Source organism: Notamacropus eugenii, chromosome 7 (assembly GCF_028372415.1).
Source record: "Notamacropus eugenii isolate mMacEug1 chromosome 7, mMacEug1.pri_v2, whole genome shotgun sequence".
NCBI lineage: Eukaryota > Metazoa > Chordata > Mammalia > Diprotodontia > Macropodidae > Notamacropus > Notamacropus eugenii.
Window position 1 is genome coordinate 92948445 of NC_092878.1, and position 26208 is coordinate 92974652.

Genomic DNA, 26208 nt, shown 5'->3' on the forward strand with positions numbered 1-26208 from the left:
ATAGAGGCAATAGAGTAGATTTTTTAAAAATTTCTAAATAAAAATTCCTTAGAGCCTGAAATTTCTAAATTGACAGTGATTTTGGGAAACCCAAACAGTTCATCATTTCAAATCAAAAAACATTTAATTAAGCACCTGTTCTATTCAAGGCACAGCATAGTAGGTGGTGAAAATAGTGAAAACAACCCCTACCCACAACAAAAACAATCCTTAAGCTCATTTTTTTGTTTTTTGTTTTTTGGTTTTTTTGGCTGAACATGAAATATGCATGTAACTAATATATGCTTATTGAATCTGACTTAATATATGCTTACTGGATCTGATAAGATGATTTCATTTTCATTAAGACTCTTCCTGATCCTGTGAACCATAGCATGTCCATGGCATTTTCTTGGCAAAGATTCTGGAGTAGTTTGACATTTCCTTCTCTAATGGATTAAGGCACATGGAGGTAAAATTACTTGTCCAGGGTCACCTAGCTAGTCAGTGTCTAAGGCTAGATTTAAACTCTAGACCCAGTACTCTCTCCACTGAGCCACCTACACACCTTAATTTCAAGAGTATCTGTAGCTAAAAGAACCAAAAACCAAAACAAAACAATAAATTGTCTAACCTGTAGTGGTGAAACTCAGCTAATTGGTCGTCTGACCACAGGCATAGCTGAGTCCATATCTGAAATCTATACAGAAGCTCTCAGAGAATAGGGATTAGGACAGAGCCAGGGCAAAATTTGATTAATTGAACCCAGGAGAGCTTGTGAGATCATTATGTTGGAGACTATGAGGGGAAAAAAAGAAATTTCAAGACCTGATAATGCTTGCTTAACCTGGAAGGAACCAACCCACTGGCATTCTACACTAGGCTAACACTCCAGACGAAGACTTGAATGGAGGAGTTAGCAGAATACCCTAAACAAAACCTGGACAGAAGAAATGGTACAGCTCCTGTGGCCAGGAAATACATACATTTAATTGGCAGCTTGATTACCATATGCATTTCTGCTACATTGCTGAAACCTGTTTTGTAATTTCATTTTTATTATCTAGTTCTTTTTTTATACAATCCTTCAAGAAAGAACATTTAAATTAAAAATAAAGAGAAAGGAAACTTAAAAATTGAAAGAAAAAAACTAATGGAGAATCAAGCTCCTTAGCATTTGGGTTGAGGGTCTGTTATAGATTAAAAATTCAAAAACACTGAGGTCCCATGTTCCAAGTCAGAGCTGCCCAACCTATAAATTCACTCTCTGTTCCTTAGTAAAAGGAGATGTGCTCTCATAAGGATGAAATTTTCCTCAATAAACCCCACTATTTGTAACTTCTTATAATCAAACATGTTTTATTTAGTGTTGCAGTAAACATTACAGAAAATTTTACAAAGAATTACAAGATTGTAAACACAACAAACTAGTCCTCAAGCTAGATTTAGCCCTTTGTCCCTCCTTTGCCATTCCTTTATTTCCCATCACATGCTCCAGCCCCAGAGACTGATAAGTTTCTTGAAACAGCACAAAGCTTACTGACTCATTTTCTCAGTCCTATGAGTGTTGGCTGGCTTACTTATCCCAACAATGATCGTGTCACCTTTCATGACTCCCCAGTTCTTAGATGACAAAGTCCAAACTTTTTAGTCTAACATTCTATACTTTTCATAATTAGAACCTAATAACCTATCTGACCAGATCTCGTTCTGGCCTCCCATCTGACCCCCTCTTTTTCATTTGGTCAGACTGTTCTATTCATTGTCCATGACCACAACACACTCATTCTTGCCTTTGAATTCTTGTTCATACCCATAAAACACAAAACATAGTTACTAGCCACTTTCATCCTTCTTTTCACTCCACTCCATTGCCCTTTCATTTCACTGACCCAATTCTTTCTACTCTTTTCTACTTTCACCTTGCAAGATGTCTCAATCCAAAGGATTTCATTCTCCTATGAACTAATGGCATTTATTATCCTATAACTTATTTGACTTTAGGTGTTCATAGAGTTTTTTGTGACATGCTATTGAGTAACAACTTTTATGTTGTTATTTTATATTATTTAATTTTTAGGACATGTTTCTCATATCTTCCCTATTACACTATACAGGCCTTGAGGTCAGGGACAACACATTACACTGCGTAGCCTCAATTGATTATGGCACAATGTTGTATGTATAGTAGATGCTGAACGCATATTTGTTGAATGGGTAGAGAGATGTACTGTACCACTGAGTTTTCAAAGCGCACCTCCATGAAAATACTATGTCACCCTATTTTCTTTATATAAATTTTATTTTAGAAAAAAGTAAAAGTAGCACTGATATAAGTACAAAACATCAGAAGCAGTACTTTTTATAATAGTTTTCAGACTTTGCCTAGTGTACAGAAATGAGATGTTCTCATTCAGCACTGGAAAAAACTTGATCTGCCAATCCTTTGGCATCTTGATCTATATTGCCTTTTCGATGCTAAAATATTAAGGCACTCAGCAGTAAGAACTTTTATGTAGCATGATAGATTTAGACTCAAAGTGACCATGGAGTCAAGTCCAACTAGATCTTTTTTTTTAAACCGATAAAGAAACTGAGTCTTAGGAAGGTTAAGTTACCTGCCCAAAGTCACAGTAGAATGGATTTGAATTTAAGTTCTCTGTTTCTAAGTCCAATGCTCTTTCCACTAAATCAATATTTGACACTATTGACCACCCTTTTTTCTTAACACTCTCTTCTCTCTTGACCATTACTTTCTCCTGGTTCTCCTTGTCAGTCTGTTAATGAATCTTGTGCTAAGTCTCATTCCTTGCTCATCTTCTCCCTCCATACTATTTCACTTAGTGAACTCATCAGCTCCAATGGATTCAACCATCATCTCTCTATAATGATGATTCTCAGATCTATTCATTTAGTCCCAGCTTTTCTCCTGACCTTCAGAATTGCATTTCCAATTGTTTATTGGATGTCTCAGACTGGATGCCTTGTGGACTTCATAAACTTAATATGTCCAAATCTAAACTTATTATCTTTCCCCCAAAGCCTCCTCCTCCATCTGAAATTCTCTATTAATGTTGAACGGAATACCCATCCTCCCAGGTTCAAAACTTGGGTATTGTTCCCTCCTCCTCACTCCCTTTCAGCCCTCCATAGCCATTCTTTTGCCAAGGAGGCCTGTCAACATCTTCACAACACCTCTTCTCTTGTCTGACTCTGTTACCACTCTGGCATGGTACAGGCCCTTATCATCTCACTGCTAGATTGTGGCGATGACCTGCTCATTGGTCTCCCTGCCACAAGTTTCTCCCTACTCTAGTTCATCTTCCAACCATTTGTCAAATTAACCTTCTCTGCAACACAGATCTGATTATGTCACTCTTCTCCTTTCTCCCCATTCAATAAAATGCACTGGTTTCATATTCATTGCAGGATCAAACAGAAAATCCATTGGCATTCAGAGCCCTTCCCTGGTCCCATCCTATTTTTCTAGTCTTCACACACTCTCCCTCTCCTTTCCCTATATATGCTGCAATTCAATGACACTTGTTTCCTTGCTCGTCCTCCAATCGGACACTTTATCTCCTGACTCCTGGCATTTTTTCTGATTGTGCCCTGGACCTGGAATGGTTTCCCTCTTTTTCTCAGTCTCCTGGCTTCCTTCAAGTCCCTGTTGAAATCCTACCTACTACAAGAAATTCCAGATTTCCCTCAATGTTTGTGTCTGCCCTTTGTTGATTATCTTCCATTTATCCTATATGTCTTGTTTATACACAATTGTTTTATGTTATCTCTTTCTTTAGACTGTTAACTGCTTGAAAGCAGGGACAGTTCTTGCCTTTCTTTCTCTGTTTCCTCAATGATTTACCTAGTGCCTGGCATATAGTAGGTGCTTAACAAATGCATATTGACTGACACTAAACTATCCTACTGAGCACTTCAGATTACAGATATTAGTTACAGGTCATTTATTTAAGGGCAGTTAGGTGGCACAGTAGATAGAGCACTGGGCTTGGAAACAGGAAGACTCATTTTTCTGAGATCAAATCTGGCCTCAGACTCTATCTGTGTGATCCTGGGGAAGTCACTTAACCCTTTTTGCCTCAGTTCCCTTACTTGTGAAATGAACTGGAGAAGGAAGTGGCAAACCACTCCAGTATCTGCCAAGAAAACCTCAAATGGGGTCATGAAGGGTTGAACATGACTGAATGACAACATTTATTTTTTAAAAAGACTTGTAATATATAATTTTGTTACATAAACTTGCATTCTATATCTCTAGCTTATAAATATTAATGTTTTCTATTTATGTACTGTTTTTGTTGTTGTTCTTGAGTACATTTCTTTAGTGACTACAAATTTTGAAGAACTGTTATCCAGAGTTTGGGGAGAGGGAAGAGAAGAGGAGACACCATTGGCATCTAACTATCATTTTGCAGTGGGTAATGATCACATCCCCATCACTGACTTAAGACCTAAATCTGCTTCCAGACTTGTATTTGACCTTAGAGCATAAGTGTTGCCATTTCTGAAACTAACGGAAAATGGAGGGAATAAAATAAAAATGAAAGGCTCTGGTTCTTGCCATTTAAAAATAATCTACGTGTATCTATCAATATGTATGTGCATATGGGTATGTATATGTGGTCAAGACCTCTAATTTTATAAGAATGGGAAATGTCATGAAAATAGGAAAATATTCAAATATAAACGAAACGATTTCATTTCTTTTTGACAGGGAGGTGATCTTTAGTTCATGGAAGATAAACCAAGGAAGTGTAAGTTCTAGCAGGTCCTACAAATTTGGAAAGGTTTTAAAAATAAGTTCAGCAAAAGAGTGTACTTCTGTTATTCCAGGAACAGCCCATATAAGTTGGAAAAGAGTCCCCATTAGACTGGCTGCAGAAACTCACAAATCCTATGCTGAGAGGCATTGTAATATGTGCTACTAGCATCAGAACCTACATCCATGAAACCGTGCAGCTTATAACAATAAAAATATAAATAATTTTGATATGAAATCAAATTCATTATGTCTTTGCTTTAATAGAAGACTTGATATGGATGTGATAATTTCTCTGTAGTCATCTACTAGGACAATGGATCCATGGGTACATTTTGCCCTACTTAGCGTTGTACATTAAGTGAATTGTGTAGTGACAGCTTCGCTAAGGATTGCTCTGATCTAGTTGCAACTTTCTAGATTGTTTCTTATTGGTGGCAGAAGATTCAGAAAAAAGACTCAGCTCATACTCACAGTGACTGTGTCGCTGGCAGGGAACGTCTAATAATTGAATGAACTTGTCTATAAACATCCAGTTTAGACATACATCGGCAGGAGGTGTGATTGGCAAAACTGATGGTAACTGGCTTGGGGCCATGGGAGAGAGGCACTGTAATTTCAAACAGCTACCGAAAAAGGAAAAAACAAAGAAGCAGCAATTAAATAGAATCTGTTAAGAAATGTAAGCGAAATCTAGTTATTTTGTTTTTATTAAATATTACACATGATAAGATACCTTTAATTTCTATGAATATTATATAAGAACATTTCAATTTTTGCCATTTTTATCTCATTATAGTGAATATTTAATATCTTTTTAGTGATAAGAACAATTTGGACATTTATGTTACAATAAACAAATGCTGAATACTTTTTTGAATATTATAATCTATTTATTTTCAGTTTTCAACCTTCACTTTCACAAGATTTTGAATTCCAATTTTTCTCCCCATCTCTCCCCCTACTCCCCCAGGACATGTGCTTATTCCTTTCCTGGCCTGGTCTGTGAGTGACTGCGAGTACTCTTTTCTGGTCTGGATCTATGAGTAGGCTTCCCTCTCCACAGCTGCCACCAGGTCTGTCACAGCAGAGTTCCTCCTTGCCACCCACAACTGGGACCCAAATGAGCTGCTTGATTCCCCCACTGTCTGTAGGCCAAGAACTCCAGAAGCAGCCAGCGGTTGCAGCAATAGCTGCAACCACCCTGGGTCTGGGACTAGACCACATCCTTCTCTCAGCCAGGTGAGACAGCTTTACCATTGACCTCTGAAGCTGTCTTTGGCATTTGGGCATTGAGAAGTCTGGAAACTGTGGTGCCAAGTGTCGAATACTTGTAAAGGAACCTTTAGAAAAGTGTTACAAATGCTTCCATCTTGGTCATTCAATCACCAGCTTATGAGGTGAACACAGAAATGATAGATTTAAGACATTTAATAGAATTTGAATAGGCATGGTTCAGTTACCACTTTATTTTGTGATTTGGGATCAGTTTTATATGACCTCCCTACGAAATTTACTGGCACTTTGCGAATTCATTCATATTATACTTTAAAAGAAAAAAAGAATGCAATGAATGCTTACTAACATGCATTACTAATGAGCAGACAATAATATTTTAAGGAGAAAAAGTTTCCATTACAGTGAATGAGATTAAGCTGAGTATCAGACAAATCATTTTAATTAATACCAAGGGCAGAGATTTACAAAGAGATCTTAGACCATAACAAGTCTGTTTTGGATTTCCTATTCATGAAAAATTCCAATTTTTCTTTCCTCTAAGAATATTTATTTTTTATGAAACATAAAAATAGGAAAATGTTTAAGTGAAATAAAGTAGATTGGAAATTCCAGAACCTTTAAATATGAATTCAAAAGAATAATAATAATGTAGCAAAAATGAAGTACTAAAAGCTTGATGAGGTTAGACTTTGAAAATTTAAGTACAGTTGGACTATGTTTTCATATTGACATTTTTTGTACTGAGATGATGGAAATAGAATTAGAACTAAGAAAGCTAAGTGCCCTCCAGTCACTTGCTATGATCTCACATTTAGAGATGGGGTTTGGTTTGGAAGACAGATTTAGGGATGGGGCTGTGTTAACCAGTGTTACTCACAGCTATACTTATCAGCAATAGTAGAGGTATGGGCAAAACTTATTGATCTACTCTCATCCCTTACTCTGTGCTTCTAAGCCAAATCTCATGACTAAGCATTTATTTTTACACTTATGAAATATGTAATACATACATACCTATATGTAGATTTTCGAAAATTCTTTGTGTGTGTATATACAGCTGCATTATATATACATAAATATACATACATATCGATATTTACATACATGTGGGATGATAACTGGGTATATTTGGGGGCAATAAAACCTATGATTTGACTGGTATAGGAAACTTCAGCTGTGTAAATGGTGTTTCACAGAAACTCCCTCTACAGATTCTTATCAGTAATCATATGTACAACAGTTTTAGAGAGTTGCAAGGGGCCACTAGGATAGAGACAGGTCTTGAATTTTGGTCTTGATCTTGCTCCAAGGCCACTTATGCTACACATTTAGAACACTGATTTCATTTCTCATATGTTTTTTCATGTGGGAACAGGAATTGGACCTATGATTTTTTATCATATTTGGAATTCCCAGGTAAGGAAATCTTTTCACAAATTCAAGTTGGCATCTTCTCTATGACACAGGGGCTTAGAGAATTATCTAGGTCATCGAGAGGTTAAATGATTTGGCCCAGGTATGCAGAATGCTAGTATGTGTCAGCAGTAGGATTTGAACTCAGGTCTTCCTGGCTCTGAAGCCAGTTCTCTCTATCCACTGTGGTTGTTGTTCAGTTATTTCAATCATGTCTCATTCTTCATCACCTCCTCTGGGGTTTTCTTGGCAAAGATATTGGAGTGGTTGGCCATTTCCTTCTCCAGCTCAGTTTTGTGGATGAGGAAACTGAGGCAAACAGGGTTAAGTGATTTGCCCAGGGTCGCACAGCTAGCAAGTGTCTGAGGCTAGATTTGAACTAAGGTCTTAATAACTCTAGCCCAGCACTTTATCCACTGTACCACTTCGGTGTTTTCTCACATCACTAGACCTCTATTTTTTTAATGTGATAGTCACTAAAAGATTTAGCTACTCTGAACATCCTGCTGCTTCTATTTTTCTGGATTTCTTATGTATATAAATACTATCCATGAAGAATGAGCCAGCTATAAGAATATAATAATGCAGATCATCATTATAGCTTTGGTCCAGTTTTATTTTTAGAAATAATGATAGAATAATGGTAGAAATGGATAGAGTACTGGGTTTGGAGTTAGTAAGATCTGAGTTCAAATGCAGCCTCAAACACTTACTAGCTGTGTGACCCTGGGCAAGTTACTTAACCTCTATTTAACTCAGTTTCCTTAACTGTAAAACAGGAATAATAATTATAACAATAACACCTAATTCCCAGTGTTTTGTATTAAATGAGATAATATTTGTAAAGTATTTGATACAGAGAGAATGGCTTGTTTCCTTCCTTCCAATAAATTCTATCAGCCATAGAGCTAAACCATCCCACAAGGCAGATCAGTACACCTGAGAGAACTACAGTAACACCAAGGATGGAACCAATTAATGGCATTTCTATGATGTTTAAAGTCTGCAAAATATTTAATGTGCATTCCTCATTTGAGCTTCACAACACTGCTGTGAGATAGCTCCTAAAGTTACTATTGTTCCCATTCTCCGTATGAGAAAACTCAAGTTCCAGAGGTAAGATTTCAAGCTGCCTTTCTGACTCGAAGTTCAGTCCCCTAACCATAGGTGTTCAGAGAGCATGGGCTGATATAGCCATAACTCCAACTCTGATGAATATATCAGCAGAAAGATGATCAAGTAGGCAAAAATCCTTTGAGAAATCTGCTAATTGACTGTATGTGGCTGTTTTTTTTTTCTTTTCTAATGTGTAGGAGTGAGAGAAATAGATTTGTTATCTGAAAAAATTGGAAGGAAGGGGTGTTACAGGCATGAACATTGTGGTCACTGGATTACTGGTTTTATTTAACTGTATTACTTTATTACAAGAGATTTCTCAAAAAGTGAGAGTAATCTGTAAATGATTGTACAATACAAACAAAACAGATTAAGAAAAACAATTCTATGTCCATATGATGCCATGGGTTATTTAAAAAGTCATACTAGGTACTTTGGGTTAAATGGGAAAGAAGAGATACAATGGTAAGGGACTCTCTGTGCACCCAACCACTTGAACAGCTTTATGTCCACTGCCCTTCCACAGAGTCCTATTCTGATGCCTCATTTATTGCTGGAAGGGACTCTGAGTTGTCAAAAACAAATATACTCCAACCTCTGACAGGTTTTATCAAGACAGAAAGGTTTTGAGTAAAGACTCAGTGATGCACTGTGTCTTTTAGCTGAAGAACAATTAATTAGTCGTTTAGATTCATGATCAGAAGGTGACCACTACCATGACCTATGAAGACCAGCTGCAAAGGTGTAGGGGGGTTTTGATCTGTATCAGGGGTTGAAATACCACACCAATGAAATTAAGCATCTCATGGTGTTAAGTTGATTTCTCTTAAAATTCAAATTATTCTTTTAGTATTTTGAGGGGGGAGAAAAAGGAAGGAAATAAAAGATTTAATTTGAGCTAATGAAAAAAGATAGGGAGAGATTTCCTTCATCTATGTAGAGTAAATGAAATAGTCATTTATGCAAAGCTCTGCCATAAGAACAAAGATGATTCACCAGCTGTTCAACAAACATTAATTCAACAAATATTTGTAAACAAAGGTATTCTGATATTTAGGTGGTCTGCATTCCACACACACACACACACACACACACACACACACACACACACATACACTTTGCCCTGTGTGTGTGTGTGTATGTATATATACATATATACGTGTATCTATATAGATGTATGTATAGTCTCTCTGGGGAGAATAGCATGCCAGATAATAGAGAAAAAAGAACCTGGAGATGTATAGAAGTAGCACTTGCTAATTCAGTAAGTTTCTTAAATTTTGCAAGCACTTGCATGATAGTTTTAAGTACTATAAAAGAAGAAACAAGGCATATCCCCAACTCAGAGGCACAACAAAAAAACATAAAATAACTGTACAGATAAAGGAAATAATTGCAAGGGTAATTAGTGAGCAAAGTCTGTTTGGATTATGGGTTATGTTTGTGAAATAAGGACTGAAGACCTTCAGAAGAAAGTGAACTCTTCACTTTGAATTAAAAGAAAGGAGGTATATGGTGTGGTGGAGAGCCTGTGGGAAGACTAGGAAATTGAAAGAGTTGGCAAGGAAGGCAGTTAATTTTAGCCAAATGACAATATTCAGAGCAGTTCTTTCAGTTGCAGGGAAAATTAAAGGGTTTTTTTTGATAGCTTCTTAAAATCATTGATCAAGATAAGGGAAAAAATCTACTAATTATTATATTTTAATAAATAAAAACTAAAATTCAATTGACATCAGATGGTAGAATGTATCAAGTGGTCCACACAAAGTGCAATGTTTAGGTTATATCTTAATACAGCAATGGACAACTAACCATTTAGTAATGGGAGCCAATGGAATCAAGGGGACAGACAGTCCACAAAAGAAGCTACAACAAAATTTTATAAATGCAAAGCACAGAAAAACGTACATCAGTTGCATCTGAATTGTGGAAAGTAGAATTAAAAAGTTTCTTAATGAGAGAGAAAAAGAGTAAAGTGTAAAAGCTGACTTGAAACAACATAAAAAAACCTAAGATCTTGGCAACTAGCGTCACCACTTCTGACAAACAGAGGGAGAAGAAATGGAAGCAGTGTTGGACTTTATATTCTTGTGCTCCAAAATCACTGCAGATGGCAAATGCAGCCCTGAAATTAAAAGACATTTGCTCTTTGGAAGGAAGGCTATGGCAAATTTGGGCAGTATACTTAAAAGAGAAGAAACATTATCTTACCAACAAAGATCTGTATAGTCAGAGCTATGGTTTTTTCCAGTATTGATGTGAGAGTTGGATTATAAAGAAAGCTGAGTGCTGCAGAAATGATGCTTTCAAAATGTGGTGCTGAAGAAGACATTTGAGAGTCATTTGGATAGCAAGGATATCAAATCAGTCAATACTGAAATTAATTCAGATTATTTACTGGAAGGTCAGACAACTGAAGCTAGAGCTTAAATACTTTGACCACATAAGGAAAAGACAGAACTCATTGGAAAATACCCTGATGTTGGAAAAGATTGAAGGCAAAAAGAAAAGGGGACGGTAGGGGATGAAATGGGTAGTATCATGGAAACAATGAACATGATCTTGGACAAAATCTAAGAGAGAGTGGAGGAAAGAAGTGCCTGATGTGCCTCATGGAGTTATGAAGAGTTGGACACAACAGAACGACTGAACAGTCGAACTATAATCATTTGGCAAAGACATAAAGGTAGCAGACATTTATCAAACACTTTTGCCAGGCACTGCCCTCTTTTTCTTTCTCTTTATATTGAACAAAGATGAATTCTGTATAATTTATATACAAGGTGATTTTTTGAATGGTGCTGGTACTACCATGTACATATTGCTTGAATGGAATAAATCAAAAGAATTTAAAGACTGATTTTGGTACAAGTCACACCATGAAGCATTTTCATCTAAGTAATGACCATAAAATATCAGTGAGAAATTCTCAAGTTACGCTTGGTGACATATAGGAATTGTATTTAATTTGTTTTATATTGATCACAGATGCTCCTTTTAAAAATGTACTTTAAAGCATTAAGTGGTGCTTAAAAATCTATTTTCTTTAAAAAAGTATCTTGTTTCAGTAAAACGAGAAAAATCACAAAACAAAGTAACAGGAAAAATTCTAATACCCAGTCTCCTAGATGCATCTTAATGCTATTTCCTAATAAAATACTGGATGGTCCATTCTCATCACCAAAAAAGAGAGCAAATATAGTGGTATTTCAAATCAATGGGGTGTTTATCCTTGCTTAGCAACAGCTATAAAGTAATAGTTTTTATTTCTACTTATCTTGAGATCTATTCAGGAAAAAGATATGGTGCTTCTTCAATGGCAAGGTCCTAAAGTATAACTGTATGAAAGAGATAGTGTGGAGACAAGGATGAATGGGAACCTAAGTGTGTGTGTGTGTGTGTGTGTGTGTGTGTGTGTGTGTGTGTGTGTGTGTGAGAGAGAGAGAGAGAGAGAGAGAGAGAGAGAGAGAGAGAGAGAGAGAGAGAGAGAGAGAGAGAGAGAAAGAGAGAGAGAGAGAGAAACAGAGGGAGAGAGAAAGGAGGAGGCAGAGGAGGAAGAGATTGAGTAAAAAATAATAGTAGATCATATTTACATAGCACAAAATCCTTTACATATATTTCCTTTTATTCTTTTGACATGCCTTGGAGGTAAGTTCTATTGTTATTCCCATTTTATAGATGAGGAAGGAGACTGGGGCACTCTGAGATTAAGTGATTTGCCCAGGGTCACACAGTCAAATGTCTAAGGCCATATTTGAACACAGGTCTTTTTGGTCCAGCATTCTCTTTCCACTGCACATGTATGCATAGACTTACATATGTGTGTATATCAGTAATATTTAGTCAGTCATGAAGCACTTACTCAGTGTCTACTATGTGCTAAGGATATAAAGAAAGCCAAAAAAGTCCCTGTTCTCATCAGTTAATGTTGAGGGGACTACTGTTCTCCCAGTCACTCAGGCTCAGAACCTAGGTGTCTTCCTTGACTCCATGCTCTCTCATCCCCACACCCAATCTGATGCCAATTCCTATCAATTTTACTTTCATAGCATGCCATAGACATTCAGTCATTCAGTAAGCATTTACTGAATGTCAGCTATGTGCCAGGCACTGAACTAAATGCTAATCTCAAGTAGCTCTAACGAGTCTAATGAGCTCAAGTAGTCTAACAAGAGAGAAAGCATGAAAATAACCATGAGCAAACAAGACATCCATTGGAGCTAATCAATAGAATTTCCTATTTCTCATCCTCATCAAAACAATGGAATAGTTGAATAACATTCTAATTTGGTAGGAAAATTAATACAATGGCAGAAAGTCAAAGGTGAGGCCATATAGTCCTGTGATGATGAGAAGGGAAGCTTTAAGTACTTGGTGACCAGCAGAACACCTAGCATGGTGCCATGCACATAGAAATAAATTAAGCTGATGGAGTCTATATGGAGCACTAATATGAGAGATAGACTCATTTATAACAGCTACACTCTAGGATTACTCCCAATAGGGGTATCCAGGTAAATTTCCAAGACTATGATAACTGACTTGAAATTATTCCCTAGGTATTCTCATCTCACATTGATCATTTCCTTGCTTTGGGGGTTGACACTATTTTGTTAAGTGTATATAGCTTATGTACTCAATTTTTAAAATAGCTTTACCTTGTTTTTGAATATGGATTCAGCCACTTGTTATATGTTCTTAACATTACCGTATTCTGTACTATTAAAAATGTGGAACATTCTTAGGAATGAGTTATGCAGGGTAGGTGTTTAATTCATGTTTATTGAATTACTCATTGACCTAGACTGGTCATCTCCTATGATATTTTCTCACCATGAAAACAAACACAGTACTGAGGTTTAGTTCCAGTGGATGAGCGAAATACTTCCTTTCAATTAAAAGTTTGAACCAGCTAATTCACAGCTGGACTCATGGCATTTTGCTAAAGTAAATGCTATTTCCTGACCTGTGAAAAACAGTCAGATCTGTATAGGCAGAATAAGAAAGAAGAGTGCAAAAATTACTTAGTGGATTTGGGATAGTCCAGACAAGAATCATTTTCCAAAGTGGGATCTATGTAGTCTATGGAGATGTGTAGGACACAGGAGTGTCAGGAGCAAGTATTTGAACTTCTATTTATATTCACTTCTACTTTAAAAAGAAATTAATTTCTGCTAATATGGAATATACTCATTGACACTGGTACTTTGCTGCTGGTCAGTTGTTACAGTCATGTCGGACTCTCTGTGATCCCATTTGGGGTTTTCTTGGCAAATATACTGGAGTGACTTGCCATTTCCTTCTCCAGCTCATTCTACATATAAGGAAGCTGAGGCAAACAGGGTTAAGTGACTAGCCCAAGGTCACACAGCTAGTGCACGTCTGAGACCAGATTTGAACTCAGAAAGATGAGTCTTCCTGACTGCAAACCCAGCATTCTATTTAAGGTACTACCACTGTCACTAATTCAACACATGTCAGGAGGTCATGGTGCACATAATATGCTAAGAATCCCGAGGGAGAAGTAGGAGTTAAATAACATGGAGGGTTTGATTGTGGCACCTTTACTCATTTTTATCTCTCACAAGACTGCAAGCTAAATGGGATCATGAAGAGTCACCACTGAAAACAACTTGACAGCAACAAAAATGTAAATGTATAATTCTGATGAAAATGTATTCAGTTAGATATTTCTGTTTAAAAAAACTATCTGTTTACAATCATTGGACATACTTAATTTGAGAATTGCAGTTCTACCTGGCTAGTGAGTAAAGAATAAAGTAAACAACTTTACCATTGTGATAAATAAGAAATATTGCTTTCCAATATCTCATTTGTGACATAGGGATGATCACATTGGATCTCAAAATTTCTGGCAGCTGAGAACAAACTCTACCAGTTCCTACTAAGCTATTGTTTGAAGGATGGATCTGGAGATATCTGTCCATTGGCTGAGGACTGGCCTAACATCAGAGAACTCATGAGGTGACAATCTTTTTTCCAAACATAACAAGTCATAGGGCTTATGATCAGCATTCATAGAAAGAAGATCCACCATGCTGAGAAGATGAAACCATGATGTACTGCCTCTTTAACAACAGTTTAATTGAAATAGAAGGCTTAGATTTTCAGTGTTGTTCATAAAATAGTTCTCTTTCTCTAAAATCAATCATTACTTTTTGTAGCTGTCATTTTCTCACTCTCATAGAACAAAAATGAAAGCTTCACACTCCTTCCCTCCCCCTCACTTCTCATATTTAACTTCTCTTCCCTATAAATATGTGCCAGGATTCTTCCTGGCAAAAGCATCTGAATTGAGAAATCTCTTTATAGTTCATAATTGAAATACTTATTGAGTCAGTGGAAGTATTGAACCAAAGGAAAAAAGAAAGTATATAATTATTTTTAGAAATGAATAAATCATTTTTCTGGAACCATACCTATTTACTTAGAAACAGAAAAAAACCAGTATTATGATCCAACCCTAAAGGTTTGTAACTACTACTACATTTCAAGTCTATAGTACATGTAAGTATACATATGTATTGCATGTACATATCCATCCATCCATCCGTCCATCTATCTATCCATCCATTGACATTTAGCCATATACCATTTAGTGATAACTTTAATCTGTCACCTACAAGAGTTAGTTTAGTATAACTGAAAGAATATACAGTTAGAAATCAAGGAAACTCATTCATGTACCAACTCTCTCTCCAATTAGCTGTGTGTCCATGGGCAGCCACTTTCATGTCTCTGGGAATTCTTTTCCTTATCTGTAAAATGAGAATATTTGACCAGCTAGATATTCACTAATGTCCTGGTGCTAATGTTCTATGATCCAGACTAGTGGAAATAAAGTTGTCATTTTCTAAATTTTCTGCCAGGGACTTATTTCCTTTTGATGAATAAATACATATTATCCAGCTGGCAACATCAACCATTAAAAACAGCAGTGATTCTGGAAGTGAACAATTATCTGCGCACAACACAATAAAAAAAAAAAAAACAGATGTTGAAAAAACCCAACTATATTACTCTATAAAAAAAGTGAATGAAATGATTTTTTGCTCAATTTTATATGAGAGAGTAGAGGCCACTAACACAGATTCAATGGTAAGGTAAGGGACTAGAAAATGACCAGTGGACAGGAGTAAGAAGTGAGAGTGGAAAATAGCAACAGTTTCCTGAGAAGAGCTGAAAAACTGAAATATCATTGTAATCTAATCTGAAACAGTAGCAAATAGTCATGCAATTCAATAGCCTCTGCAGTCATCTATAATAATAGATATTATTAATAATGATAAATTTTTGTTCAGTTATGTCCAACTTTTCATGAACCCATTTGGGATTTTCTTGGCAAGGATAGTGGAGTGGTTTGCCATTTCCTTCTCTAGCTCATTTTACAGATGAAGATGAGGCAAACAGGGTTAAGTGGCTTGTCCAGGGTCACCCAGCTAGTAAGTATCTGAGGCCAGATTTGAACTCAGGTTTTCCTGACTCCAGACTGGACATACTCTATTCACTGTGCCACCTAGCTGCTCTTTTAATAATAATCCTAACATAAGAGCTAAAATTAGGAAATTAGGAAAACCTGACTTTTCAACATATTAGAAGTTTGACTTTGGGCAAGTTACTTCCCCACCGTCTCTGATTTTCAGCTTCCTCATTGATAAAAAAGAGGAAGTTGGACTAGTTGATCTCTGAAGTCTAAGCTCTGATATTCTGTATTTTAATTATTATTTTGAGTCTAATAATGTTATTAAGTATTCACTGTCCTATTATTATGGTTCAATGCAGCATTGAGTTCTTTGGATCTGCCAAGGCTATTCCAGTGCTGCACAAGCTCTGGCAAGACCTTAGTTGGAATGGTTGCATTTATGGGCAGATCAGTGAATTTACATGTATATATCCAAGGCTCAATATAGGTACATTGAGAGAAGATAATTAGGGAGCATTACCTGCTTTGTGATGAATCTCTTTGACCACAACAATTCACAGATTTTTTTTTTTGTAAAGGTATGAATTGTCTAAATTCTCTTTTTGAGGAGGGAATAAATGGCAAACTCATAAATCCTTGATAAAGGGAATCAAGTATATTCTCCTTAATATTAAAAAGCACATGTATACATACATACACAGACAACTAGATATATGTTTAATAAGAAATAATTCCTATTCAAAAATTCCAAAATGTAAAGGCTTAGTTAACCAAAAAGTTAAGCCTTAGTTACCTAGAAAATCAACCGATTCAGAATACCTCATTCCCAGAACATTTCAGCTATGTAGAGGCAATATTGTACCCATCAAACACACACACACACACACACACACACACACACACACACATACACACACACAGAGCGCAATTGATTCTGAAACACTATAAGATTCAAATTACTCAGATTATATAAAATGGTCTAATTGATTATACAGATGTTTGTAAAACTTATTTTCCATGTAAATGTGTTCAAAGTTTTCTATGTACATTATTAGATTGACGAACTTGTCTGTACTAAGAGATCCCTTTTATCAAAAGTACTCCATTTTCTTATTTGTAAAAGATGAAAGGATTAGACTAGATGATTCAGAAAGTTCTTCTGGCTCTGAAAAAATGCATAACAATATCTTTGGAAAATTGTTGTACACATTGAAACCATGTTATTATAGCTATTAGGGACTGTTACACTTTTAGGTAACTTTCATTTATTTTAGATTACTTCCTGTTTGGGGGTTTTATATTTTTTGTAAACATAAATCCATTTACTTTAAATTTTCAGGTTTCTAGTCATATATCACAATAAAAGGGCAGCAATATGCTATAGTGGAAAGAAGGCTGGACTTAGACTCAGGAAGATCCAACTTTAAAGCCCTGTCTCTCACATATGTTCTATGCGCAATGATGGGCAAGTCAGGCCATCTAAAAAAAGTAATCAGTACTTGATACTATTTTGATATTATCCTATAGAACACAAATATGGGGTGATTTCTACAATTCGGACCAAATCTTATTAAAATATTTGGATAGAGGTTATGTCTTAAGTACTCAGAAGCATCAGGTTTATGAGATTATTAGAGGAAGCATGTAATTGCAAGATGTCATTTTCATTCATTCCTAATATTCTTAAATACCATTCAACATTTTGTCAAATTTTTGGTTATTTAAATTCCATTTTTATTCAACAAACTTTTTTTCTTTGTTTTTCTATTTTTTACATTAGATCAGAGAGATGACTAAGGAGGACCAAATGAAGCTTTGACTGTGGTCACTTAAATTTAGAGGGTGCTAAAAGCACTCTTTTAGCAACATAGAAACAAATGAGTTCAGCATTTTGTTAGCAAAAATAACTGGTTAAAATTGGCAGGGACCACATAGTACATATTTCCCTTTTGTGATACAATAGAGAGATGAATTTGCAATTAGAGGACTGAGCTTTTCACCTCTGACACTTACTATGGTGGAGATTTGGGGCAAATTCCTTCACTTCTTTCAACTTGAATGTCCCCATCTATATGATGACAGAGCTGAATGAAATAAGCTCCAATGTTCCTACCAACTCCAAATTTATGATTCTGTTAATGCAGTGCAAAGGAAAGAGAGAGTAATTTTCTATTCTTTGCAAAAGGTGAGGCACTATAACCTGAAATGATATAAATTGCTCAAAGTTCAGTGGTATAGTAGAAAAAAAAAAGATATGATTGTCATTAATTAAGCTGATTACAGAAATTAAGAGAGGCAGATTGATTTAGTGGATAGAAAGCTAGCCTCAGAATCAGGAAGCCCTTGCTTCAAGTCCCTCTCTGACAAAAGCTGGTTTGTGAACATGGGCAAGTCACTTAACCTCTCACTGTCCTGAGCTACTCTTTAAGCCTGCAAGTTGTAGAGCAAGTACTGATCTACTTTGGTATATACAGTTACTTCATCAAGAGTTCTCTATCCCTAGGTTAAGTCTAAAAATTAATTTGAAACTTCACCAGTTACTACTGAATATTTTACACACAATGAATTCAGACATACTATTTCATAGATAACAACAACAAAAATCACACTATTCACTCAAATTTCTTAAAGAGGACACAAAAATTTAATCTTAAGTAGTGGGGATTAACATTAGCTAAACAAAACGTAAACTAAATTATGCTTAATAACATTGTTGCACATGGCCAGCTTGTTTGAACTTTTGAATTCAACTGCTCAGTTACTAATGTAGCAAATTAGTCAAACAAGCAGTCGGCAATTGGTTAGCATCTCATCATTCCCACCAATGGTGATGTACATACATATTGTCTATCATAATATAAAAAGGTGTAGGAGACAAATCCAAGACTCTTAAATGATTTAAACACTGATGATTCAGGCATGGTCTTCAAAGTACAAGATGTACATGGAAGATAATGACCAGATCCCCTCTACAGACACTGAGCTAAGACCGTGAGTGAATGGGCTTAAATGAAGCATAAGGGATTTAGGATGGGCTTAAAGAAGAATTACCCAACAAGGCTGTTAAACATGGAAATACTTTACTGAAGGCAATAGTGACATCTCTTGGTTTGGGAATTTTGTCCATTTGGGACAGTTAGCAAAACTTTGTCCTAAAGTTAACTGAGAATCCTGGCTTAGATCATCTCCCTCTAACCTGCTTATAGAATGGCAATAGTTTGGTAAAATATCCAATAGTTTTATACCAATATGTTGTATTTATAAGCCATAATATTCATCATCTGCTTCTAACAGAAAAGGCCCGCTGGACTTAATTTTAAGCTCTTTGGAGAAAGATACTTTTCTTCAGAGATTGTCCCTGATAATGAGTGTTTTAAATAGAGTTTCTAAGAAATTACACCCTCAAGGTTCACTGTTCAATTTTTCATCTCCCTTCAAAAAATGTTCATACTGAAAGATCTACAAGCCCTTCAGAATAAGGTATGTTGGCAAAATTACAACTATCCTGCTGGGTAAAATTAACCATAAAACTTCTGCTTTTTTTCAGATCAAGATTTATGAAAATTTTGAGCACTTAGACTAATAAAAAAAGATATGAAAGAAATGGAACAGCGAAGTCTCAAATAAAGACATAGTTTGTTTTTTATTAGCAAATGCTAACAAAGAAAGGGACGAAATACTCTAAGCTTTAAGGAAATGAATGATGCCAAACTATTTTAAAGGTAGTCTATAGTGTACAAAAGGGTTATATTACAAAAGTATGCTTAACAAATCAGAAATTTGGTATTTAGTACACATAGTCTTCATGGAAAGAGTGTTATAAATGACTCTTAGGTTCCTAGGCAACACACAAAAGCAAATTTAATCTATAAAAATTCACTTATTAAGTGCCTATTGCACCCATAATACAGGGTGTCACAGAAGTCATAGTACTGCAGTATTACTTTGGGAACATTTTGTATGGCTACTACTCTTCCATTAAAATTTTCCTTTGATGCCACATTGTGGTGAGTAGATGAGTCTGGGCTCTTGAAGATTTGCCTATGGAGTATAAGCCATGGAAGTTCCTACTAAGACACAATGACAAAGAATATGTGTTTGGTAATAAGCTACATGTAATTTATATAAGGACCAACCTAGTAAAGTTTTGAGAAGCTCATCATAAGGTAACTACAAGATGATTCATACTTTTTATTTGACTACGCTCTCAAATGTCAATCAATAAACATGTATTCAGAGCTTACTATGTGCCAGGACCTGTGCTAAGTACTAGGGAGTTAAAAAAAAAGAGAGAAAACACAGTCCCTGCCCTCAAGGAACTCACAGTCTACTAGAGAAGACAACATGCAAACTAAAACATGCAAACAAGCTATATATAAGTTAAGTGGGAAATAATAAACAAAGGAAAAACCCTAGAATTGAAAGGTTAGGAAAAGCTTCCTATAGAAGATGCAATTTAGTGAGCAGAGATGAGAAAGGAGAGCATTCCAGGCATGGAGGCCATCCATAGAAAATGCCAGGAGTTGTGACATAGAGTGTCTTGTTTGTAGAATAGCCAGGGATCCAGTGACTCTAGATCAAAGGGCACCTGTCAGAAAGTAAGGTGTAAGAAGACTGGAAAGATAGGAGGGGACTAGGCTATAAAGTGTGTTGAATGATAATCATTTTTTATTTGATCCTGGAGGCAACAGGGAGTCACTGGAGTTTATTGAGTAGGTGGGATGACGTAGTCATACATGTGCTTTAGTAAAATAATTTTAGTGGTTGAATAGAGGATGGATTAGAGTAGGGACAGACTTGAGGCAGTCAGACTCAACAGCAGGCTGCTGCAGTATTTCAGGCATGAGGTATTGAGGGACCTGCACTAGAGTTGGGGCAGTAACAGAAGAGAGAAGAGGGGATATTCAAGACATGTTATCAAGGTGAAATCAACAGGCTTTGACAAAAGATTGGTTAAGGGGGTGGAGTAAGAAATATTAAGGAATCCAGGATGACTTCTAGATTGAAAGCCCAAGAGACTAGGAGGATGGTGTTGCCCTCTACAGTAAAAGAGAAGGTAGAAGTAAGGAAAGAGTTTAGGGAGAAAGACAATGAGTTTTATTTTTGGACATGAATTAAAAATATCTACTGAACATCTAGTTTGAAATGTCTGAGAGGTAGTCGATAATGTGAAACTGGAGGTCAGCAGAAAGGTTAGGGTAGGATACATAGATCTGAGAATCACCAGTATAAAGATGATAATTAAATCCATGGGAGCTGAGATGATCACCAAGTAAAGAAGGAGAAGTGAAGGGGCCCAGGACTGAACCTTGTGAGACACCTAAGATTACAAGGCATAATCCAAATAAGGTTCCAGCAAAAGATACTGAGGAGTAGTGCGAGAGGTTGGAAGAGAACTAGGAGAGAATGGTATCCTGAAAACCTAAATAGAAGAGATTATTAAGGAGAGAAAGGTGATCAAATGTCAAAGGCTACAGACTGAGAAAAGGCCATAGGATTTGACAATTAAGAGATCACTAGTGAGGTTAGAGTCAGAATCTGGACTGTAAGGGGGTAAAATGAGAAGAGACAAAGTGGAAATGCCTATTGTAGATGGCCTTTTCAAGGAGTTTAAGCACAAAAAGCAGAAGAGAAATACTTTGATACTTAGCAGTTACGGAAGGAACAAGTAAGAGTTTATTCAGAATGAGATAGACATAAGTATATTTGCAGACAGGAGGGAATGAGCCAGTAGAAGGAGAGAGATTGAAAATAACTGAGAGTGGGAATAACAGAGGGAGGCATCTGTTGGAAGAGATGAGATTGTTTGAGCAGGTAGCCTTAATAAAGAATAAGGTCACCCCATTATGTGAGACAGAGGTGAAGGGAGGAGATAGTAGCAGAAGGGATATGAATCTGAAATGAGGGAGTGGGGAAAGGGGGATTTTACAGCAAGTAGTCTCAATTTTTCTGTAAAATATGAGGCAATGTTCTCAGCTGAGAGGGTGGAGTGACAGGCAGTCATGGGAGATTTGAGAAGATATAAAAGATTTGGAAGAGCTATTGTGTTGAGTGGGACAGAGTTGATAAGGCATATATAGAAGGACTGCTAGAAGCAGAGAGGCTCCAGTTGAGATTGTGTAACATAAGTTTTTAGTAGACCCAGGCAGAATGGATGTATGATTGTCTCCACGTTTATTCAGTGGCATAACTGTAGGAGTGAAGGTGGTGGATGATGGGAGTGATACAAGGCTGAGGCCTGGCAGAGCATAATTGGTGATACAATAAGAAAACTAGGGATTCAAGAGGAGGACAGTACAGAGTTGAATTGTTTCACCAAGGGGTTGAAATGAGGAAGAGAGGAGAGAGTAGTTAGGACAGAGGAGATGGCCCAGGAAAGAATTGAGGGGCAAAAGGATTGGAGGTCATGTTATAGACAAAGAGTTGGTAAGGGAAGGCATAGGAGAGGTGAAACAATCGTGGTTGGATAAAAGAATTTAGGGATTTAGGTGAGATGGAGGAGTAGTTCAGAGTAGGTTGAGGAACTAAGTAGATTAGGATCCTTGAGGGAAAGTCAATGTGTACGTTGAAGACCCTTGGTAAGAAAACAGATATTGCAAAGGAGAGAAAAACTATGAACCCTGTACTAAACTCATTGAAAAAGGAAAGAATGTGACCTGTGAGTCTGCAGACAACAGCTACCAGGGTTTCAATTGGGTCTTAATGTTTACCTTTCATTTTTGAAGAGGACCGATGACAACATGGGGTGATGGCCTGACAAACTCACTCTCTTCCAGAGTCATTAAAGTCAAGATGACTGGTGATGTGATGGGATGCAGGGGGTGACCTTGTCAACTTTAATGTCTGACCAAGCTCAAAGCACTCCAGAGCATGTGCTTCAGTGCCTTTACAGCCGTTGGAACAAACTGGTCTCATCTGCCTGTTTTTCACTTTTCCTGTAACTCACCAACAGATTTGACTGAATGGTAGATATAAATGGCATGGATCTTAAAAGGGGAGAGGTTGCTCTTGTTTGTCCTTCATTTTTGAAAAGGACAAATGACATCATGGGGTGATTTCTTGACTTCCATGTGAATTGGATTTAAGTAAGGCAGAGTTTCACAAAGTCATCACTCTCATTCCCTCTTCCAGAGTCACCAAAGTCCAGGGGCAAGACAAAAGTCAAGATGATTGATGATGACCCAGAATGTAGTGGATGACCTTGGCATCTTTGATGTTTTATCAAGCTCTAAGTGCTCCCCAATGCCTGCTTCATGGTCTCTGGAACAAATTGTTCTCATCCACCCATTTGACTGGAGCAAGCCTTCCCATGCTTGGGATAGATATTCCCCTAATTTACCATCGATTATGACGCTAAGGCCATCTACCAAGACAGTTCTACTGGATGTGCCCACTGAACATGCTATTGTTTCTTGGAGCCACAGGTGAGATTTGAGTGGCAGGTGGACACCAAAGGTGGATGAGCAATCCTGTCAGAGTTCAGCAAGCTTCACACCAAAGGCTGTAGGGGGAGAAACTGGAAGTGGCTATAGGGAACAAGGACTATTCCAACCCTGCACATTGACCAGTGAGCTGAGGGGAATGATACTGAGTGGTAGAAAATTACATTCTATAAAGATGCTCACATTATGTGCTCAGGCAATAAAGAGTCTGGTCTGGGTAGGACTTCTACAGTACCAGTTCCAGAAGCAATGAGAAAGGAGGGCTATGACAACTTTAGAGGGGATGGATGTATAAGAATAGGAATAAAGGAAGGAAAGCAGATACAGCGAAGTTCAATAAAATTTCTTATATGTCTTCTACATGAAAGAAATAATGCTAAATACTATGGAAACAAAGACAAAACAGTCCATGCCTTTAGTGAGCTAACATTCTACCAGAGACTTATGTACGTAGATAAGTATAATGTAGGGAGAGGCAGGCAAAGAGATCTAGGAGTATTTATTGAGGGAGAGAATATTTTCAACAGGGCTAATGTGAGAAGGCTCTGTGGACACCTCCATGGTCTTTGAACTGAGCCTTCAAGTAAGATCAGACTTCTGGAAGGTTGGAAAAAAATGAGGACAGTTCTACTGGATGTGCCCACTGAACATGCTATTGTTTCTGGGAGCCACAGGTGAGATTTGGGTGGCAGGTGGACACCAAAGGTGGATGAGCAATCCTGTCAGGGTTCAGCAAGGAGATAACATGTTGATTCTGGATAACTACTGGTGGTCAAATTTTGATATCTGACTGACCCTTGAGGTTAATTATAATTGAAACATCAAGTACGTGAAAGGGAGCAGTGAAATAAAATGGGAACTCAGCAAGTTGGAATCAGATTGTACAAGGCCTTCACTGCTTGGTGAATGGATTTTTTATGTTAGAAGCACTTAAAATTTTTGAAGACACAGTGATATGTGCTCATCACGATTATTTTGTCAGCTATGGGAAGCATGAGCTTGAGAGGGAAGACACTGGAGTTCAGGGAAGGCAAGTGAGAAGCTACTACAATAATTCACACAACTAGTAATTAGGGATGAAAAAAGCGAAAGCAGCATGAAGATGCAATTGGTGAAATTCCAGGGTGAAAGGAATATAGCTCTAGAGCTTGGAAGTAACTTCAAAAGGCATCTGATGCAACCCCTTAATTTTACTGATGAGAATACTGAGGATATGGCAAGGTTAAGTGATTTGTCCAAGGTTATAGAACTTACCAAGTGACTTGACCAGATGGGTTTCTGGATGAAGGAGAGAGAAGAGTCAGAGAGTATTCAGAGGTTTTGGATGGGTGAGTAAAAGGATGGTAATACCCTAGGGAAGGTTAGGTAAGAGGCAGATTTAGTGGAAAGATTTCACTTTTGGACATGTTGGGGTATGGAGTTCTTCTGGTGCAGCATCCAGGTGGAAATGTCTACAAGGCAGTTAGGAAGTAGGACTTGAGATAGATTAGGGCTGGCTATACAGCACTGGGAATTATCTGTATATAGGTGATAACAAAAACCGATGGAAATAGATAAAACCCCCAAACTATAACAATAAGAATGTCATAATAATTATTTTGTTAATAATAGTAGCTAGCATTTGTATAGCACTTAGAAGTTTGCCAAGTGCTTTCTATATGTTAGTCTCATTTAATTCTCATTTCAACCCAGAAAGGTATTTGCTATTATTATCTCTTTTACAAATAAGGAAACCAAGGCTAATAAGTCACTTGCCCAGGATCACATAACTAGTACCTGAGGTGGAATTTGGATTCAAATCTTCCTGACTCCAACATTCTATCCATTTCAAGGCCTAACTAGGAGAAGAGAGCTCAGGAGAGTCTCAGGTGACATCCAGTCATAGGTGGCAGAGGATGTCTGACAAACCAGCAATGAATATATAGATTATGTAGACAGGTTGATGTAGAATACCACCTGTACTAGACTTTGGCATGTAGATAGAAATACAATAATATGCATGAATAGTTTTAAAAAATTTCTCTATGCCTGTCATGTTCACACTTGACTCAAGTCTTATGTGGCAAGGTGGCCATATAAAAACAGTCTGTGTGTATTTGACTGCTAAATGCAAATCATCAATCCCCAAATCAACAGTACAGCATTTATGACCTGAAATTTCCTAGCTTAGCTTCTACCTAAAGCAAGGATAACACGCTATGTCCCCTTTTGGCAGCCTAGTGAAATCTTTGGACCCCTTCTCAGAATAAAGTTTTAAGATGTATAAAACATATAAGATTACAGAGGAAATCAATTATATTGAAATGCAGCCATCAAAGTAATAATTATGAAAACCAGGTTCAAGTTCAAGGTTAAAAACCCCTGAATAAAAGCTTAGGTTTCCAATTTGTTTATATCACAAAGAAACTGAGATAATATTCCATAAAGAAAATGGAATTTGGAGTTTTATTGGCATCAACTAACATGGAAGATAGAGCATTTTCCTTATTTTCAAAGTGGAAAGACAGTTAAAAGGGATACTCTTAAAATTTGCAACCATAAATCACTGAAGTATTTATTGTTTGATGAAAAGGTCACTTTTTCTCATGGTAACACAGAAGAGTTAAGTGTAGAGCAGGAAAATGTTTTTGCATATCCTTGATAAGCTTTGGAAATTTTTCCCAGTAGTGCTCCCAACCCTCATGATTGAAAAATTGGCTGTATTTGCTGTTGCTTCCTGAAGACTTTGAGCCTCCATTAAACAAATATGACTTGCTTTATTATGAAATAAATATCAATGTGTCATGAAAAGTGGC

The 26208-nt window shown here is 36.8% G+C and overlaps 1 protein-coding gene across 2 annotated transcripts in view; it reads right to left on the reverse strand.

The window, feature by feature from the left end:
• Positions 1 to 26208, reverse strand: part of VEGFC (vascular endothelial growth factor C) — a 158568-nt gene that overhangs the window by 17849 nt on the left and 114511 nt on the right. For both annotated transcript variants that reach the window (XM_072623941.1, XM_072623942.1), the window contains exon 4: positions 5234 to 5385. In XM_072623941.1, the coding sequence (XP_072480042.1) occupies positions 5234 to 5385 (152 nt within the window). The remainder of the gene's footprint in view (positions 1 to 5233; positions 5386 to 26208) is intronic.